This window comes from Peromyscus maniculatus, chromosome 2 (genome assembly GCF_049852395.1).
Source record: "Peromyscus maniculatus bairdii isolate BWxNUB_F1_BW_parent chromosome 2, HU_Pman_BW_mat_3.1, whole genome shotgun sequence".
NCBI lineage: Eukaryota > Metazoa > Chordata > Mammalia > Rodentia > Cricetidae > Peromyscus > Peromyscus maniculatus.
Genome location: NC_134853.1, coordinates 39,284,778 through 39,306,130, shown reverse-complemented (window position 1 = coordinate 39,306,130; position 21,353 = coordinate 39,284,778). Strand labels below are relative to the sequence as shown.

General features: G+C 40.5%; 1 protein-coding gene across 9 annotated transcripts in view; it reads left to right on the top strand.

The window, feature by feature from the left end:
• Rp1 (RP1 axonemal microtubule associated) overlaps positions 1-21,353 on the top strand; it is a 378,321-nt gene that overhangs the window by 55,789 nt on the left and 301,179 nt on the right. For 7 of the 9 annotated variants that reach the window (XR_013049004.1, XR_013049005.1, XM_076563965.1 and 4 more), the window contains exons 2-3: positions 4,694-5,329; positions 6,060-6,231. Coding sequence is in view for 7 of the 9 variants with exons in the window: in XM_076563965.1 (XP_076420080.1) it covers positions 4,694-5,329; positions 6,060-6,231 (808 nt within the window). In the remaining 2 variants the exon portion in view is untranslated. Of the gene's footprint in view, positions 1-4,693; positions 5,330-6,059; positions 6,232-8,262; positions 16,597-21,353 lie in introns of those variants that run through there. The other 2 variants (XM_076563963.1, XM_076563962.1) reach the window with 2 other exon arrangements.

Sequence of the window (21,353 nt, the reverse complement as noted above, 5' to 3'; positions counted from 1 at the left end):
TCCAGTGCAAACTGAGCAAATTAAACCATGTTAGGCTGCTTGGTTTGTTTTTTTAGGCAAGCCCAAAGTTTATTATCCCATTCTCAGAGGGCATATGTCTGAAAATGCTTGTAAGAAAACCTTACTATCTAAACTTTGATTAGTTTTATAAATTAAGAAAGAAACACAATCATCAAATACCACATTTTGTCATCAAGACATGGTGCTCACATAACTGTCTTCCTCGTGAGCAGTGGCTACATACATGCTGCACTGGTGTCCCTTTCCTTCTGAGGGTTCTGCGTCTGGCATCTAAGCTTTCATGGATTTCCTCTGGAAAGCATTACCTTCTATTTCCTGCCTCCAATCTGGGCTAGACATCCCTTCTTGAGGATTTCCTTTAAAGTGATGGCAGCCATCGAAGATGGTCCTCTGACACATCATCAATTCACTCCCTGATTATACCATTAATGTTGATGGATTCTAAGAGAGGAGCATGATTACAACAGGGCAAAGTCTGACCCACTTCCATGGAAAGGAATTTGGTTTGCAGCCCCTTCCTCAGTGATTGCATTATGCACTGAATGAAGACAGAACCTTTTATTTAATGTAAGTGCTGAATCTTCATTATGTTTTGTGCTGTACACACAGGGCCTACATTACCACAGGTTCTTAAGCCTCACTTCTGAGTGCAAAAATCACACAGCTCCCTGAAACTTCCCCTAGTGACTTATTCCACCGCTGGGTGAACCAGCCTCTTTCTTTCTTACAGTTTGTGAGGGAAAAGAGATTAAGATGGCTTCCCAAGGTCAGGTCGGTGATTATAAGAGGATGAGAAGAGGCTTCAGTTCTGCTGACTGCTGAAAAGCTGGATTTCCCAGCTCCTGATGCACACGCCAGCTATGGCTACCTTTATTATCTTAAAGACTATAATCACTTTAAATCTCCAGGGAAGTGAGATGGGGAGACAACTAATATCTAGGTTGATCACAGAATGTTTTTTCTTCTGAACTGCATATAAAGATTTGCAAATAACTTGGGAGATGTATGAAGAGTCTTAGATAATTGCTTGCAAATATTTATGTAGGTGATTTGGGCCAGACTTATAGTGCAAACATGACTTTTGCTATCTCTATACTACCAATTAAATCTATTTCATTTAAATTGTCATTGAGGCTTGAGGGCTTTCTTATGCTTTCAAAGGCACTGATAGTTAAAATGAGTTAAAACAACAGAAATAGCCACAATATACCATAAAGGAAGACTCAGCCAGATAAAGTCCTTCTAAAGCTGCTAATTTTGTCAGTCCAATTCTGACTTCAAGGATTCCTCTGTGGTTTACAAAGTGACTTTCCCATTCCCCTGATGGTTTTGCATGCAGCAGTCAGATGACACTGTTCGTATCAGTTCATAGTAATTTGATCATTTATTCAGTGAGTGGTTCTCATCATAAGCTTCACGACAGATGATTTACTATATTTTCTAATTTTCAGAGGAAGCATCTCATTCTATCTGAATGTATCCATTACAGATCTCCACGACACATTCTTTACCTCATGATCATATTCTAGTTCCATGCATTCCCTTCCATCCAAAGGGCAATCTGAACTTCAAGCCTTTCCTTGCCTCCTCTCCGATCCCATAGACCATGAAGCATTAAATTGGTGAATTGCCAGTCTTTTACTTTTCTTGTTGGAGGGGCTCTGATTTGTGTCTCTTTTGTGATTTTTTTGAAATCCTACAATATTTTTTTTTTTAATTTTAAAGATTTACATAGTTTAGTAACATTTAAAAAATGGGACTGAGGATAACAAATGCTCAGTTGTTTAATATGTAAGTGGCCCTGGTTTAGATCCCTAGAACTGAAAACCAAAACCAGAAATGCAGCAATCCCACAAATGTTACCCATAAGTGTACCATCCTGTGGAACCTACCATCAGCTTTCATCTCCATTCTGAGATCATTTTGAGCTGGTAAATTTCAGGCCAACTCTGTTGGCTCTCTTAGTCCATTCCTGGCTTGGGTCTACAGTAACCTTGGTGTGGCTGTGGTGTATCCATGGAGCTTTACCAGCAACTTAAAGCAATTTCCTGTTGAGTGTCAGCCAGATCTTTCAAGAACTGCTGGAGGGGAGTGTGTGTCCAGATACTTGGTAGTCCCCTGAGTCCTTTGGAAGCAGTGGAGGTGGGTGGTCAAGCGGAATCTTAGAAGGGGATCATTTACCGCTTGTGTAATGCAACCAAAACAGAACGAGTAGCAGAATTTCTTGCCAAGGAGTCTGTTTCTTGGCAATGTTTGGCTAGTGTTCTTTAAAAGTTCTATTTGTTTTCTCAATTCTGCCTGAAGATTAAGGGTGGTATCATGTGTGTAAGCTTCAAGTTAGTTCTCTGTTTGGGTAGGTAGAGCTTTGACCCAGCCTGAAATATGCACACCATCATCAGCAAGAATCAGTGCTCTCTGCTGGGTTGAATGCCAGTGAAGTCTACTCCTAATGTCCAAATGGGCAGGACCCCTGTTTTTGTGTCAACAAGGGGGGTTTGGGTCCCTTCCTGAGATTGTTACATGCACATTGCAGACAAGCATTGCTAGCTTTGGGTCAGTGTTGGCAACCCCGGGCCAACAAATATCTTTGAAACAGTTATTGTAGGGCAGTTTCCCCCAGATGGGTTGCTTCATGAACTTGTTGGACTACATTGGGAGCTGTCATCTCTGGAATTATTTTCCATCTGTGGCAATCAACCAGCACCCTCCCCCCAACATTCAATATTCCCTGCATCTGTTGCTTTTTCTTTCTTCTGTCTCACATAAGGGAGCTTTGGGAACACGGGAAGTGAGAACATATCTTCTGGGTGGTCATGGAGGTGACTCCAGGGTTGTGTTTTCAGAGAGGGCAGCCTGGTCTGCCAGTAGTTACCCTGATTCACTTGACCTTGACTCTGTGTGAGCCTGGAAGTACACACTGCTACAGCCGAGGACCCAGACAGCTTCTAGGAGCTGGAGGGTTTGGTCTGGACATTAGTCTTTGTCCTCTGAGGTAAGCAGCCCTTTCTCCATGTACTTACTTTGAGTCTCCTGATGGGAGTGGTTATTCCCTCTGCTGTAGCCTTCAGCTTCCATCAACAAGAGGTTCACTGTTTGAATTGGGGAGCGGCTGATCATGTAAGCCTGGCTGTGAGGAAAATTGTTTTTTCGTAACTACTCCACAATCATGGAGTTAACTACTCCCTCCTCTTCAGGCAATGACGTGGCTGGACAACACAGCAGCCATCTTCTTGGATGAGGGGAGGGCCTGGCATTGCCCTAAGTTGGTATATTGGAACAGGTTATTCCCTGGAACACAACCCGCTGGAGTTGGTTGGTGATCATTGTTTCAGGGTAGATGCCACTGAAGGTGCCAGATCAGGTGGTCTTGGCACTGCCTTGGCTCTGTGTGGCACTGGCAATTGGAGCCAGTTGGGAAGTTGCATCACTTGTAAGATTTTATCCTCTGGGGAAGCTGATGGGGGTGTTCCATTGGTCCTTCAGGCTTGACAGTCTTTGTAGGTCTCACATTGGGATGGTGAAGACCCCAAGATGAGAAATATTATATAACCAGTAGTGGTGGGGGTGGGTGGGTGGGTGGGTGGGGAGTTCCTGTATGGCTATGCCCCCTGTGGTTCATGGGGTCTGAGGGAGAGGACAGGTCTCTCTCTCTTTCAAGCAGGTGCCCACCTGGCTGTCTGCCTCCCAGCGACTTAAGTGGTCCTATGTAGGGCCAAATATATCTCTGTGCTCAGTCATCTCCTACTATGGAATATGAGTACTCATTTAGGGGAAACAAATTCAGCGGAACTGCAGGTTGAGGCCCAATCAGATCCCATAGCCACAGAGCTGTGGGACTATTACAAGTACTCACATGCTCATTCACCATTCATGTAGAAATTATACATCCCCATTTTAAATTCCTAGTCTATTTTGTTGGAGACCAATCTGCCTTTTCCTTGGAGACCAGTGCCAGCCACCTCCGTATCCCACCAAGGATTCAGATACAATCTCCTGCTGGGTGATCCAGTCCACACTGGCTTCTCTTCCTATCTCCCTAGGGGTTCTTACTCATCCTAGTACAGAGACTCTGATTCTGGGTCTCACAGTCCCCTTGGCCACTGTCAGAGGACTTCAGTGAGTGGAGAGGCCCCAGGGCAACATCCTTTCTGAATCAACTGACCAACTGTGGGTCATGGTGAAGGAGATCTCATGGTGTGTGGTGGGCAGCAGAAGGGAGGGAGGGATCTTTTTGGAATAAGCACTCTGACACCAACAAGAATGGAAGAAGGGGGATGTCATTGTTGGACTAAAGGCAGGATAGCTCCTGAAGGGCTTTGATCTCCAGTCCAGTTTGTATTTATTTATTTATTTATTTATTTATTTATTTATTCATTTATTTAACGTGCACTGGTGTTTTGCCTGCATGTATGTTTGTGTGAGGGTGTCAGATGTTAGGTGACAGATGTTGTAAGCTTCAATGTGGGTTCTGGGAATTGAACCATAGTCTTCTGGAAGAGCAATCAGTGCTCTTAACTACTGAGTCATCTCTCCAGTCTCGAGTTTGTATTCTTTTAAATTCTAAAACCACAAGGTGGAGTGGGCAAACAAGCAAGCGAGAGCATTATCATACAGTCCCAGTGGTACAGCTCCAGAACATTGTGGAAATAAGCCATTCTCCCTCCCTCTTTAGGTATCATTGAAAATGAGTGAGACACCTTCTACTACCTTATCCGTGGTTCATCTGACTTCTTCTGAAGGTCAAGTTCATTCCCCTCGCCATTCAAACGTCACTCATCCTGTAGTGGCCAAACGCATCAGCTTCTACAAGAGCGGAGACCCCCAGTTTGGCGGTGTGAAGGTGGTGGTCAATCCTCGTTCCTTTAAGACCTTCGACGCTCTGCTGGACAATTTATCCAGAAAGGTGCCCCTGCCCTTTGGGGTGAGGAATATCAGCACGCCCCGTGGAAGGCACAGCATCACCAGGCTGGAGGAGCTGGAGGACGGAGAGTCCTACCTGTGCTCCCACAATAGGAAGGTGCTTCCAGTTGACCTGGACAAGGCTCGCCGACGTCCCCGGCCCTGGCTCAGTAGCCGCTCTATAAGTACTCACGTGCACCTCAGCTCTGCTGCTGCTGTGCCCACTACCGCTCCTGGCATGCTCCGTGCTCCAAGGAGGCTCGTGGTCTTCCGGAATGGTGATCCAAAGACCAGGCGTGTGGTCCTTCTCAGCCGGAGGGTTACTCAGAGCTTCGAGGCCTTTCTGCAGTACCTGACACAGGTCATGCAGTGTCCGGTGGCCAAACTGTATGCCACGGATGGAAGAAAAGTGAGTGTTTGGTGTCTCCTAAGTTATCTCGTGTGTGTGTGTGTGTGTGTGTGTGTGTGTGTGTGTGTGTATACATGTGCCTGTGTGTCTGCACATGGAGGTATGTGGGTTCTAGTAGTCTTTGTCTTCTTGTCAGAATCTGACGGGTCATTGGGTAGGAAGGTGTTTGCTTTCCCCTCTTCTGTTGTCCTTGATCACTGACTTACAATGTTTTGTTAAAGAATACTATTTTTCATAGTATTCTTGGAAAGGGAGTGGCCAAGAGTAGTGTTTTACTATCTAGAAAAAGCATTTTCCTAGTATCCCTGTGGCGGGTCTGCAGAGTCTGCGGGTTCTGCAGTTAACAGTAGGTACACAAGCAATTGCCTATCTCACAGGCCCTTGAGCAGTTGACTCGGGATTGGCTGGCAGTTGGCTGTAACTGCAGACTTTGGTGTGGGATACCACATGGCTTTTAAAGATCCTTTAGTTATTCTAGAAAACTAGCCTGCAGTTTTCTCTAACTGAATAGCTCATATACAGGCTCAATAGCATTGATGCATTGCTTATACCCATCCACCATCCTGCCTTGATTATTTTTTGTGTACATGATTGGCATCTAAGAAACTGCTTAGAGATTATTTCTTTCAGGCCTAGGAGGCTGTCAAATGAGCTGTTCAAAGTTATAAATATACCACATGGAAAGAACAGTCCTTGCTCATGTGAGGACAGTGACTCTGATTTCTTCTAGGTTCCTAGTCTCCAGGCAGTGATACTGAGCTCAGGAGCTGTGGTGGCAGCCGGAAGGGAGCCATTTAAACCAGGAAATTATGACATCCAAAAGTACTTGCTTCCTGCTAAGTTACCAGGGATCTCTCATCGTGTGCACCGGAAGGGTAAAGCTACGTTAGAAAAAAGAAAGAGTAAGTCACTTCTAAATAGATCTTATTAGCTCTGAAGCCTTTTTTTTTTTTTTTGCCTTACCTAAAAAAAATTATATTTAAAAGACCAGGTTCATTCATTGCAAAAGACAAAATATGAGAGGATTCAAAGTATTCCAAAATGACATTGCTTAATTTGTAGTAGAAAATAGTCACAGATATTTGGTGACTTTTTGAAAGACTTTTCCAAATAATCAAAGATACACATTTTTACATGGATCAAGTATCCCTCTTTTTTTTTTTTTTTTTTTTTTTTTTTTTTTTTTTTTTTTTTGTAAACATAATGTCAGAATTTCTTACTTTGGAAAGAATTTTGTGGAATTGTATAAGTGACATCTCGGGTAGTTGCAGACTTTTGTCTGAATGAGTATTCATAGCTGAGCTCAGCAAGTTAGTGGTCTATATATTTAAAAAAAAAAAGAAAACCAAAAAACCTAGGTGTATGCCCTCTTCTCTGAAAGTATTCCTGTAAAATTATCAATCCTCAGAAACATTTTTGATTGAAACAAAGTAGTTCATGTAGTCAGTTCACACTAGTAACAATAATCTAAATTTTGAAAATTTTAGGATTTGATTAACAGTGTGGTATAGACCTTAGCATAGGGGAGAAAGAGCGTGTCCTGAGGCCCAAGAGTGTGAGAGAGGATAGCCTAATTAATCACTGTACTCATTATTTCCAAGGAAATATAGCTCTATGCTAGTGTGCTGATTGTATACTTGAATTTGAACATTTATTCTCTTTAGAGTTGGAATAATCTTTATTTTAAGGAGCAGTAATCCCTGTTCTTATTGCTAATATGGCTGAAAAATTAATTGCTTTCATCTAATTATTTCAGGAGTATACTCATTTTTGTTAATGCCCCTATTTTGTAGTTATCAATTGCCAAATATATATTATACATATAGTTATACTGTTTTACCTTGGTCAGTTTTCTGAAGTGGATTTGCTCTTTTTGTGACTCTTATCAGCTGTTTATTATGATTTTTGATAGATTTTGGGCTATAAGAGTTTTGTTAAGTTTTACTTCACAAAGTTAAAAGTAAGACATTTTTATTTATCAAAAACTATAAAAATATTTTTAGGGTTAGCTCTGAAAACTTCAAAGGCAATTACTTTAGGGGACATGAGCCAATCTATAAGGACTGCCAGGAGGAAATCTGTCACATTAAGAAACACACCTGCCAACGCTAATGACAGACCTCACATTAAGAGTCACACTTGGGCTGCGCCTGACTCTGATGCTTTTGTGTATATAAATCAACTGCACTGACAACACAGATAAAAATTCAATATCTTTTTTTTTTTTTGGTTTTTCGAGACAGGGTTTCTCTGTATAGCTTTGCGCCTTTACCTGGAACTCACTTGGTAGCCCAGGCTGGCCTCGAACTCACAGAGATCTGCCTGCCTCTGCCTCCCGAGTGCTGGGATTAAAGGCGTGCGCCACCACCGCCCGGCGCTAAAATTCAGTATCATTTGACTTCTCAGTACTAGAGATGTTTAGCTTTCCTAAAGCCTCCGAGTCTCTCTTGTATGTGCTCAAATGGAACACCATTGTACCTTGCTGCTCGCCTGCCTTTCTTACTTAGATACACAGAACTTTGTTAGAGTCAAGGTTTAGTATTTGTAAGCAGATAAACCACACAGAAAACATTTTTTACCCAATACAGTCATTAGTAATTTGTATTTTATATACTTATTATTAACATTCTCTTATAAAGTTGTTAAAATTAAAATTATATGAATGTCTCCATTAAAGTATAATGAGTTTACTTTTTAATATTGGTTTGAAGAAAAAAACCCAGAAACTGCATTAAGATTTCTCAAATAACCATTGGCTACATATAGTTTAGAAATACACCTGTAACATTTTATTGTAAAATACAGAAAAATGGTACTGTACTAATTTTTCCTTTTCTTCTTTCTTTGATGCTTCTTCCTTGGGATATTTACAACTTCTCTGCTTTCCATGTTGTGTTTTGACATGGCATCTTTCACTCTTAAAATGTTGAAAGTGAGCACACATATGCCCTCAGTCCTAAGCCCCCAGATTGAGTCCCTGGCTTCTGAGAAAACATATGACTGCTATTCAGACTGTTCTTTAGCCCCTGAAAATTACTTGGCCTTAGAAAAACATGATTCTCAGAACCTATCAACATTTCCTTCTGAAGATGGTGTTGAGAAGTCGATTATTTTTAATCAAGATGGTACTATGACAGTTGTGATGAAAGTTCGATTCAAGATAAAAGAAGAAGAGACTGTAAAGTGGACAACCACTGTCAATAGAGCTGGGCTTCCTAATAGTGATGAAAAGAGTAAGAAAAGTAGTTATCGTGGAAGAACAGATGGCCGATCACCTGGTTTAAAGCTTGCAGCATGCTCATTGTCTGAAGATATCACAGACACCACTCAGCAGGGCAGTTTCACAGAGGAAGAAAACACTCAGATGATAGAGCAGCAAGCCGAGTCATGTAGCTCTGCTGGTTGGGAGAATGCTTCTGTGGACACAGACATTATTCAGGGAAGCCAGAAACAAGTGAAACATTTTTATAGGCCCCCGACCCCTGGGCCAAGGAGAAGGAGACAAAAGAAATCTGTGATAGGAACTGTCACTCTAGTATCTGAAACAGAGGTTCAAGAAAAACAGTTTTCCTATAGTGAAGAAAGAGAGGGTGGAGAAAAATCTGAGTATCACATGTTTACACATTCTTGCAGTAAAATGTCATCAGTATCTAATAAACTTGTTCAGATCTGTAACAATGATGAGTTGGAGTCAACATTAGAAAGAACAACAGAAAGTGGACTGCTCAAGTCAAATGCCATAAATGCTGGTGCTATAGAAACGACCAGTCAGAAGGTTTTCAAGATGTGCCATAACAATGGCTTACCACCCACTGCTTCAGAGAGCTCAGGTGTGGAGGAAGGCGTAGTTGATAGTGTAGTGTCAGGACAAGCTGGTATCAAACACTTCAGAACTTATGGTAACACCAATGACAGGGTCAATTGTATTTCAGCAGATAGAACTCTTTCCTCAGGTAACAACTCTGGAACTGACAAAAGCATCTCTGAGGCTCTTCCTGTAGAATCTTCTACTGTCACCACAAGAGTAGACAGACTCATTAATGAATTTGCTCATTGTGGTTTAACAGAACTTCGAGAAAATGGAAAGCAGATTTTGTCCTCTCTTCCCAGCAAAAAGAAGAAGAAATCTCAGCAGCAAATGATAAATTCCAGATATAAGAAAAAATTGATTGAAACCAAAAGAACCTCTAATAAAGTTGGGAAAATAAACAGAGAAGGAACAGTTTCTCAGGAAATGCTATTGCAAGATTCAGACAGTCTTCTTAAAGGAGGGAGACTTTGTGAGGAAAGCCTTGATACAAGTGATATGGTAATTGAATCAAATAATTTACCCCCCCAAAGTAATCTCAATATCAAAATTTCCAAGAGTTTCCATAAAAATAAATCAAATGCTTTTCAAAATCCTAAGACTCAAAGACTTTTAGCCAAAAGAAAATCCAGACCACCAAAGAGTGTAAGCTTAGGAGGACTCAGAAAACAAGAAATTGGTCAAGGAGATAAAGTATTTATCCATACTGAATCTAACCATTATAAAAGTAATTTGGAAAACCAAAGTTTGCTTCATGTGTTTAATATCCTTGAGGAAAACCAGAAAGTTTTTCATAGACCACAGTCAGAAATGGAGGTAGTAACTGGAAATTTGAGAGCAGTGACAAAAAAGAGTTTAGTCCCAAAACTTAATGATTTACATGTGACTTTAAAAAACCAGAAAAAGCTTAAAGTAGATAAATTGAAGTCAGGTGCTGTAGTAAGTGAACAGCATGTTACTACCAGGGCAGATTCATTAGCTTCTTTGAAAAAAACTGATTTTCCTGAGGTTATTCCCCATCATTCAGTTAAAAACTATGTACAGAGATGGCTGCAGAATATAAATCCATATCATGAGTTTGATCACAGAAAGTCAGCTCCACCATGCAAAAATGGAAATAATGTGGTAAATTGTAACAGTAATTGTTTTCCAGGAAATAATCTCCACAAAACTTGTACAAAAAGAAATAGTTCTGTTATGGAAAGTAATGAGCACAAAACTAAAAATGACAACTGGCAAGGCAATAAAAATCAAGAGGCTGGTAAATCTCTTGTTGCTAAAGGTAATGGCGAAGAGCTTAACAAACATGTCTCTGAGAACCAGAATGGGTCTCTGAAAGATTCTTACTTGGTTTCTCTGCATGACCATCACACTTTGTCACCAACCACTATTAATGATCACAGTACTAAAAGTCATCTATCTACTGAAAAGTCCAGACCAGAAGTGAGCCTTATTTACCAAGAAATGAACCTAGCTACAAAAGGGCAAAGCATCGAGGCTGCCACTCAGGTAGACACTGTCGGAGAGAATGCTCCAAACAACTACTTACCAGCCCTACTGCTTCAGCACCTGGAAGCTTTTGTTCCCAGTAATCAGAAAAATCGGAATGGAGTTGCTCAAATACCAGGTTCATTAGCAGATGTTGTGTTCCCTTCTGCGATATATAATTCATCCACTAATCTCCTTCTAGCTTGGCTTTTGGTAATAAACCTAAAGGGAAGTATGAATAGCTTCTGTCAAAGTGATGCTCATAAAATTACCAGCAAATCTGCAGAAACAGTTGCATTGTTGGAAGTTCTGAAGCACATTGCCATCACAGAGGATGCTGATGACTTGAAGGCTGCTGTTGCCAACTTAGTGGAATCAACCAAAAACTGCAGTGAACCCAGTGAGAGAGAACAAGATATGTTACCAGTAGATTGTCCTGCAGCCAGCATTCAGAGTGTTGTCAAGTGTAATGAAAATGAAAGAACACAGAAGATGCTCTCGGATGAAGGCTACTCTACCAGGGAGGACTGTGGCCCTGAGTTCTGTGTTTCGGAAACGATTGAGAAGGCACATAATTCTGCATGTGAGATGTGTACTGTGAATATGACTTATCCTCCAAAAGAGACAGGTAACCGAAGTAATGCCTTTTTAACTAGTAATAGTTATACTATACGTCAGCCCTCCACAAGTGATGCTTCTTTCCTAGGAGGGGCCTGTTTACTTAAAGATGGTGTGTGTTCCCATGAGGCTTGTGTTCAGAAGGAGAACATCTGTGAAGCAGCTTGCCTGAGTGATGAGACTTACATTCCCATCAGAGTCTGCAATACAATTGACTTTGTGAATTCAAAAGAAAAGAAATGCAGTGATAATTTAGGATTATTTGAAGAACTCAATACAGTTGATGAAGTTCCAAAAGATCTAAATATTTTGGCAGACCCTATGTATAAAAATGATTCTAATGGATCAGCATCATATCAAAATGGCAGTAGCTTCAGCTCCCATGGTCTCTTCCTGAGTAAAACTGATCCAGAATTTGATAAGGACTATAGTTCTCTAGAAGAATTAAAAAATTGCCCACTTAAGAAAACTGTGAATAAAAAGAAATATGTATCTTGTGATAAGGAAGAATCAAGGACTTCTGAAGAACCAGGCTCAATAACCAACAGCACGACATCAAGTGAAAGAAATAATGTTTCAGAATTAGAATCTTTTGAAGAATTAGAAAGCCAAGACACAGATATTTTTAATAAAAAGGTAAGTGCTAAAGAACAAGCTAATGAGCAACCCATGCAAAGGGAGTTAGAGGCTAGGATGAGTTTGCAATCAATACACATACCAAGTGGTGGTGTTATAGAAGAGGAAAGGAGGCGTACTGTACCTTTGGAGACAATTGGTAGAGGGCAGGTGACACCAACATCTTTAGTTTTTTGCTACGATTCTAATAAAAATACTGAAAAGGATATCAGTGTAGGAGAAACTAAGATGAGTGTTAAAATGATGGTAGAAAGCATGGAAAATGTAAATTACACAGAATCCTCACTTAATTTTAAAAAACATCTCAGAAGTCCAGTGGCTTTAGACTGGTCAGATCATAGATCGCACAGTGAGAGTGGACATCGTTGTAAAACATCCAGCGGTGATCACAATGACAGTGATGACGCTGCCCAAGGGAAAGAGCACAATAGAGGAATTGTTCAAAGGGCAATAGAAAAGCTTTATGGCAAAGCAGAGATTATCAAACCACCGTTTTTCCATGTGTCTATACACAAATCTCAAGTTTGTCCTTACAATCCTGTGAAAGTTCAAGATGCTAAGAAAACAAATTTTTATGACTCTGAATGCCAGTCATTGGTCTCTTCTGATCAGGTATCTAGAAGCTCACTCATTTTGCAGGAATTCCAGGAGGAAAGACAAGGTGAAGGTGATGTTAATAGTATGAGAGACAGTTGTGGGGGTAACACCATAGAACAAGTTACAAAACCAGCTGAGCATGACAAGGTCCTCATGGAAAAAGAGAAAGGAGAACTGATTGACAATGGCAAATGGCTCCTGCAGGAAAATCATTTGTGGAGGGTGTCACCTGACAATTCTGGCATGTATGGCAATGCAGACACCACATCAGTGGATACACTAATTGATAAGAGTAGCATTGAGGTGCCATATTCACATTTTGGAGATTTGGTTCCTGTTCCAACAATGGCTGAATTGTCCTCTTCAGAACTGGAGGAAATGACTCAACCTCTTGAAGTGAAATGCAATTATTTTAACTTTCCTCATGGTAGTGATTCTGAGCCTTTTTGTGAAGATTTTCTAGATGTGAAGAATAAAACCTGTCCCAAAGAGAGAATACCAAATCATCACAAGGAGGAAAAGGGTAATTATCCATCTGAAAGAGTGTGTACATCTGTTACTCACGCCTTTGCTCCTGCTGGTAATAAAGTCCATCCTGTCTGCAACGATGTTATTAAAACTCAGCCATTACCTGGAAGTAATATAACTCACAGTGCACTTCAGGAAGGTGACTCTTTGGATAAACTCTATGCTCTTTGTGGTCAACATTGTCCAATACTAACAGTTACTTTTCAACCTATAAATGAAGAAGACCGAGGATTTGCTTATCGCAAAGATTCTGATATTGAAAATTCTTTGGGTTTCTATTTATGGATGAAAATTCCATTTCTGCTACAGTCAAACAAAAACATGCTCAGAGGTAAGAGCAATAAAGTGAGTGTGAGCAAAGAATGTACTGATAATGCTGTTGGTGATCTATTTGATCAACTTTATTTCAAAACCATGGTTGACTTGATGGATAAAAGAATGAAACCCAAACATGTTAACTCTTTGGACTTAGAGAAAGAAATTAATTTGAAGAAATTCCAATTATATTTAAAGAAAAGATTTTCAGATCTTCTGCATACATCATTGCTAGTTGTAGAGGATGTGAATTCCATTACACTAAACCCTAGCAATTGGACAAATAACTTCAAAAATGTTGATGAGAATAACAACTTAATTAACAGATTCCAGAACTCAAGAACAAATCCCTACCAAGTAGTAACAGAAAATACCAGTTGTCAGTTCCCCTTTGAACTGTTTGGTCTAGCTTACTTGTTAGCTATTTGCCAAGTTGAGAAATCCTTAAATATCAGAAACACAAATAAATTAGAAATACATTATATCTTAGAGGGTGGAATTCTTTTCATCTGGGAAGAGGAAAAACAATTAAATGTAATAGATATTGAAAACAATAATGAGCAAGATGATTTAAAGTTTTAGTATGAATCCAATCATTAGCTGTATGTTTTTCCCATAAAAAGATGCAGTGCATGGGATGGAATTTAGGCTAGATTTTTCTCTAAGAATTTCTTACTTTCAAATATCCCAGAAAACATGCTCTTGTACAAGACTGATTTGGCTTTCTTCATTGCATTGTTCCTCATTTTCTTAGTAATAACAATTTTATGTGGTTTCATTTTATATGATTTTCTGTACCTATGACTTTTTTGACTAGGATAACAGAAATATGGTGAGGACAAGAAATATATATTTAAAAATGTTGTCAACTATGTATATAACATATTGAATAATTAGTGAATAAATGTAACTTTAAAGTACTTCATTTATTATTTAAGTGATGATTGAATAAAAAGTATGATTGCAAGCTCTCCATCACAATCTGTGAATTTCTTATATCAGAGAGTTGGCTCTAGTCTCCTCAACCATCCATTGAAGCTGCTAAGTATTCTACAGAACAGTAGTCGCCATTTTCTCATGGAAAAAGACCACATCATTACTAAATTGTCCCTCTAGTACTTTTCCTAGAAATTATAATCTTTAAATTAAAAATTAAACATTTATTTTAAAAAAGTTTTATATATTGTATGTATATTATTTCATGTAAATATAAAATGATTCTTGAAGCTTTATCAAATAACCTTGGTGTTATTTGTTCCTCCTTCTTTTATATTGACCTCCCTCCCATTTTCAGTTGAAACCGCCTCATTTTTCTGTTTCTCTCTAAATATCACCTGTATTCCACTATTCCCTCTCAAGCCTCTCCCTGTAATCCCTTTATACTTTCCTCCATGTTATATAGTCACATCTGAAGATCTGGAGTTAAGAACAGCAGATGAGAGAACATGTGTTTGTCTTTCTGGGTCTGGTATAACTCTCTCAACATACTCTTTTCTAGTTCCATCCACTTACCTGCAAATTTCCTGATTTCACTTTTCTTTACAGCTGAATTGTAATCCACTATGTATAGGGACTACATTTTCATTATCCATTCATTTGTTGAAGGACATTCAGGTTGTTTTCATTTTCTAGCTATTGGCTAAGGAACTATCAGTGGAGTAGGATGTCTAATCTTTTGGACATATGACAAGAATATAGATGGGTCACATGATAGATTTATTTTTAATATTTTGAGGGGTCTTTATACTGATTTCCAGAGCAGCTTCACAAATTTGAATTTCCACCAACAGTGAATGAGGGTTCTCCTTTGCCCACAACCTACCGCCATTGTTGTCAGTTGTTATGTTGATTTTATCCATTCTCACTAGGGTCAGATGAAACCTCACAATTGTTTTAATTTTCATTTCCTCATTTGCTAAGGATTATGAACAACTTTAAAGGTATTTATTAGCCAATTTTTATTTCTTCTATTGAAAACTCTGTTTAGATCCTTGGCCATTTTTCTTTGGGTCATCTTTTTCATGACTCCTTGTATGTAGCTGAAGTTTTCTCTGGTCCTGCCCAGCCCCACAGGCCCCACAGCTGCTTCTAAAATAATCACTCAGAAGCTTATATCAATTAAAACTGCTCAGCCATTAGCTCAGGCCTACCACTGATTAGCTCTTACACTTAAACTCAGCCCATTTCTGTTAATCTATATGTTGCCACATGTTCCGGGGCTTTACCTGTGTGCCTTCACATCTTGCTTCCTCTGTGTCTGTCTGGCGACTCCTGACTCTTCCCGGAATTCTCTTCTCTGCTTGTCCTGCCTATACTATACTTTCTGCCTGGCTACTGGCCAATCAGAATTTTATTTATTAACCAATCAGAGCAACACACATTCACAGCTTACAGAATATCCCATAGCACCTCCTCTATTCTGCCTATTCAAAAAGGAAAGGTTTAACTTTAACATAGTAAAATTACGTATAACAAAACAATTATCAAGCAAGAATTATAGTTATAATATCTAGTCTATTTGTATTTGGCAAAATTAAAGAAGATATCCTTTCTATCTTATTTTTGTGAGTTTAAGGTTTTGTATCTAACATCTCTTACCATAACCAATGAAAATCATAATTATAATTATCTAGTCTTCAACTGCATCAAAGACCCCAGAAGGATATAATATTACCTAAGTAAACAGGAAGTACATTGTAAGCAACTTCCAAAAATCTAGAATGACCGAGACAGCTGGCTGCCTGAACAGTCATCCAAAGTTCGTCTGTAAAGTTAGGGCATCTGTTTTTCGCCCACAGGCCTAGAGTCTCTCAGTCACTTTTCTCTGTGTCCTGTAGAATATCTGGCAGTTTCTTCTGCAAAGCAGGAACCTGAAGGACCATCTTGACTTGAAAAGTTTAGTGGTCACCTTTGCATGGGTCCTGCATGTCCAGTTGACACAATATTTTGTCAAGCAGTCCAGGCAAGAACAGTTTATTACCCAAATGGCTATTTTTGCCAAGAAGAAGAAAAAGTCCATATGGAGTGTCTTCAATGCCCATCTTTCTTTGTGAAGTAAATCAGTGCTGCCAGAAGCAGACGTGCCTCACTGTCCAGAAAGTCTAAGTTTTTAAAACATTTTAAATGGCATATTCTGTAGGTCTTAGATGTGTTTGAAGATTATCTATCTATCTGAAATACATCTGTGTATACCTAGAAAACTTAACTAACATGACTACAAGCTTGATTATCATAGATGATTAACAATTAATCTGTATTTCTTAATTATCTATTACAATTTAAATGAGTTGCATAAACATAATACCTCAAACAAGAGTAGAAATATATATATATATATAGTATAACAAAATTAACTTTAAATTTGTATCATAAACTAAAATAAATAGCAATGTAAAACATTTCAAACAAATTGTTACTCTTTAAAAGTAGATTAAGTAGTCTACCCTTTCATCCTATCATATCTATATCCTATCCCCCCTTTTTCTTTGAAAGATATTGATTATGACCAATAAAAATTTGTAACTAACAACCTAAACAAAGACAAACATCATAATCCACTTTTTGGGAATCTGGGAGTAGTTTTTTAGGCTGCTTCCTGGTTATAAAGGGTGTTGTATTCTTATGGGGATCCTGAGAAAATTAAGAATTATGGTCAAGTCCTGACTGGAATAGTCTGTGAGGCTGCCAGTTGCCTTGAAACGGTTCTGCATGTTGGATCATCTGGGCCATAGTGTCCTCAGAGACCTTTTAGGGGGTCTTGGCTAGTCAAACCTGATGTATCTTAACCTGGAACAAATCCATAGCCTCTTGCTTCCTGTGGAAACAAAAGCAGAGCCTCCTTTCTAAAGCAACATATCCTTAGATCCAAATTTTTAAGCCAAGATACCTTTAAAATATACATATTGGATTAACTGAGCAGTCTTTACAATCAAATGTCTTTCTGCAGTTAAAAATCCCAAAGACAACACAATCCAGATTCTCTGTGTAATATCCATCTTTATGTGGCTTAATTTTATATTAATTTTACTTTTTCTTAAAGGTTTTATTTTTTAAACTATTTTTTAAATATAACTCTCTATATTCCTGTTTCTCTTTTTTTCAAGGCTATGCATCTTTTTTTCACATCCCATAAGCCATTTAAAGTCTTATTCCATCTGAATCTGTTTTATTGTGAATCTATTATTTTAAACTATAGTATTACTAGGATTGAATTGGCAGCATTGGCTGCTGGCTCCACCCACCTCGGTTTTCCAACATGGTAGAACTATGTTTACCGCCAGGTCTAGGAACCAGGCTGTCCATTAACCATGGGAAGCAGTGGGTCTATGCTCCCATCCAACAGCGTGTAGCCCCCAAACTGTGGAAACTCAAACCACTGGGTACCATTTGTAGCTAAAGTTTTCTCTGGTCCTGCTCAGCCTCACAGACTCCACAGCTGCTTCTAAAATAATCACTCAGAAGCTTATATCAATTAAAACTGCTCAGCCATTAGCTCAGGCCTACCACTAACTAGCTCTTACACTTAAACTCAGCCCATTTCTGTTAATCTATATGTTGCCACATGTTCCGTGGCTTCACCTGTGTGCCTTCACATCTTGCTTCCTCTGTGTCTAGCTGGCGACTCCTGACTCTTCCAAGAATTCTCTTCTCTGCTTGTCCTGCCTTTACTATACTTTCTGCCTGGCCACTGGCTAATCAGCATTTTGTTTATTAACCAGTCAGAGCAACACACATTCACAGCATACAGAACATCCCACAGCACTTGTGTTTTTGAGTTATTTTGGATATTAATCCTCTGTCAGATGTGTGGTGGTATTCTAATTGTACTGAAATGTGATTTTGATTGTATGTTAATAAATAAAGTTGCCCGGGGGTCAGAGCTATTAGAGCCATAGACAGAGTGTGGCGGTGGTGGCGCACGCCTTTAACCCCATAGATCTCTGTGTGTTCAGGGATACAGCCAGCATTGGAGACATATGCCTTTGAGACCTGGGGGGCTGTACATTCAGACAGTGACGAGGCAGTCATGTGTTTGGGTTTACAACCAATGAGAAGGCAGAATGACTATGAAATGACTTACACACAGGGAAATAGCTCTCTTTCTGGAAGCTGAGACCACCGCAGGAGGAAGGGTGAGATTTTAGCTCTGAGCTCTGACCTCTTGGCTTTCTCTTTTACATTGGTTCTGTGTTTCTTATTTAATAAGACAGTTGGTTACATCTACACAGATGTGTAGCTGGCAAGGATTTTCCCCATTGTGTATGTTTCTCCTTCATTCATTTGATTGTTTTCTTGGCTCAACAGAAATGTTTTAGTTTTTAAAAATTATTTATTCTTCTCACATATATTACATCACATATATTACAGCATATTTTTCCCTCCCTCTTTTCCTTCTGCCAGCCCTCATTTCCCCTCTCCTCAAGATCTATTCTTCCTCCATTTCCTTTCACAAAAGAGCAGGGCTCCCAGAGATATCAAGCAAACACGGTATAACAAGTTACAACAAGACTAGGCACAAACCCTCATATCAAAGCTGGATAAGGAAATCCACTATGGGGAAAAGGGTCTTCAGAACAGGCAAAAGAGTCAGAGACACCCCACTCCCACTGTTAGGAGTCCCCTAAGAACACCAAGCTACACAACTATAACATATGCAGAGGACCTACCTCAGACCCATCAAAAGTGTTTTTTATGAGGTCTCAGTTGTCAATTATTTGCTTTAGTTCCTTGGCAAATGGAGTCTTATTTAGAAAGTCCTTTTCCTATACCTTTGTCTTGTAGGGTACAGCTTATTTTTCAAATTGAGGTCTTCAATCCTCTTTGAGGTGGTTTGTTTTTAATTGATTCTTTGGGAATTTCACATCATGCCCCCCAATCCTCTTCATCTCCCAGTCCCTCCATATCTGCCTCTTATTCTTATAGTGTCCCCCTCAAAGGAAAGTTAAAAAAGGATAAAAGAAAAGAATAATAAAAAGGGAAAGAATACTTTTCTCCTCTGTCTTTCCTGCCTCTCCATCTCCTCTTTATTCATCTTAGTGGCATTGGAAACTGATGTGTATAATGCAGTACACCCTCTTGTCCATACAGAATTAGTTGCAAATGTTCATTGTATAATGAGTTATTGGTCAGGTTCAAGGCCTCTGGCCTTAGTACACCATCAAAACCGCCCCCCCCCCACCCCGACCCTGTGGTGATATTTTATTTGTGCTCAAATGTGGTGGTATTCTATTTGTGCTTTAATAAATAAAGTTTGCCTGGAGATCAGAGGAAAAAGCCAGCCACAACACAGAAGTCATGCAATGTTAGCACATGCCTTTAATCCTATCACTTGGCAGGCAGAATCTCTGTGTGTTCAAGGCCACACTGGAAATAGAGCCAGGTGTGGGGGCACATACCTTAAATTCCAAAACTAGTTAACCATGGAGGTCTGGAGGTCTGCAAGGACAGACAGGAAGTGACAGAGCTGGACAGGAAAAGGAAATAATGTAGCTGAACAGAGAGGCAAATCAGATGGCAGAACAGCAAGGCATATAGGTGTTGGTAGACAGGAAGTAACTGGCATTTGGAAGCTGCAGAGTTGTTGAGATAAGGTTAGCTGTGACTTTCCCTATTTTCCTGATCTCTCTAAGGCTTTCACCCCTATATCTGGCTCTGTGTTTTTTATTTAATAAGACCATTTAGAAATTCATCTACAACCCCTCTCCACTGACATTCCTCTCTAGTATGGCACTGCACTGTTGCCCCCAGTCATGGAGATCCTGTAGCTATGGTTCCACAGGATCAGTCCCTTCACAGGATGGGGTAGATGCTGGGGTGTGCCAACTCCAAGCCTTAGATATGTGCCTGGGTGGCAGCTGAGTTGGTTGTCCAGGTCACTGGGACCGCTCATCTCAGGTAAGGGGTGGGGGCAGTTCTCCCAGGCCCATGGTGAGGAGTAGAGTGAGCTTTTCCAAATGTGGGGGGTCAGTTCTCTTATTAGGGTTGGGGCCAGATTTCCTGTGACAACCCCCAGCATCTGCAGTGCCTTTGGTGATAACTGGAGCCACTGACACAGTCACAGACCCTGCCTGCAGTAGGACCAGGGGCCCAGACATGGCCCCTGGCAGCAGCTCGGGCCACTAGACACCATGGTCAGTGGTGGCAGTTCAGGCCACCCAGATGGTCACTGACCCACCTACAGTACATCCCTCAGTCACCATCGTGACCACAGGTGGTGACCCAGAACCTAGGCACCCATGTGGCCCTTGGTAGCAATACAGGCCATGGATATTATCAAAGACCCCCAGCTGCTGTAGGATCACGGACTCGGACATGGTCCTCAGTAGCAGGCTAGGCCTGGATGCTGCTATGGCCTGGGTGGCAGTACGGTCCATCCAATTTGTCATCACCCAGGCTTCAGGGTGACCCTCGGGCCCCAATTTGACCTCCATGGCAATGGAGCCATGGACATCAACACAGACTCTAGCTACAGCAGGGCCATAGACCTAGACATGGCCCCTGGTCGCAGCTCAAGCGTGGACTATTTCATGGCCCAGGCAGCAGCCCAGGCCATGAACGGAATATCTATCAGGATAGTCCTTGTAGTGGTGTGGCCTTCGGGCACCTAAATTGCCACATGTGGCAGCCCTGATCCTAGGCATCCTCAGCACCCCCCTCCCCACCCTACCTCTAGTGGTGGCAGGGGCCATGGACATCATCATGGGCTGAGGCTTCTGTAGGGTCAGGGACCCAGACGTGGCCTATGGCAGCAGCCCAGGACCCAACAACACCATGTCCACATGGCAAGCAGGCCTCCCACAGCAGCCTGATCTTCATGGCTTTTGCCTCTTCATATCTGTTTCTCTCCCTTCCATATCCCACCATATATTTGCTCACTATAATAGTGCCCTACCACTGGGCTCCGAGCTGGCTTGTGTGAGTTCATCTCTGGGAGCTCCGTTTTAATGGCACTGGTGGGCCGTGGTGTCTTCCCTCCTGATCAGAGAAAAAACTGCTCTGAGCAGGCTTGTCTTATCTCTTTTTTCTTTCTTTCTT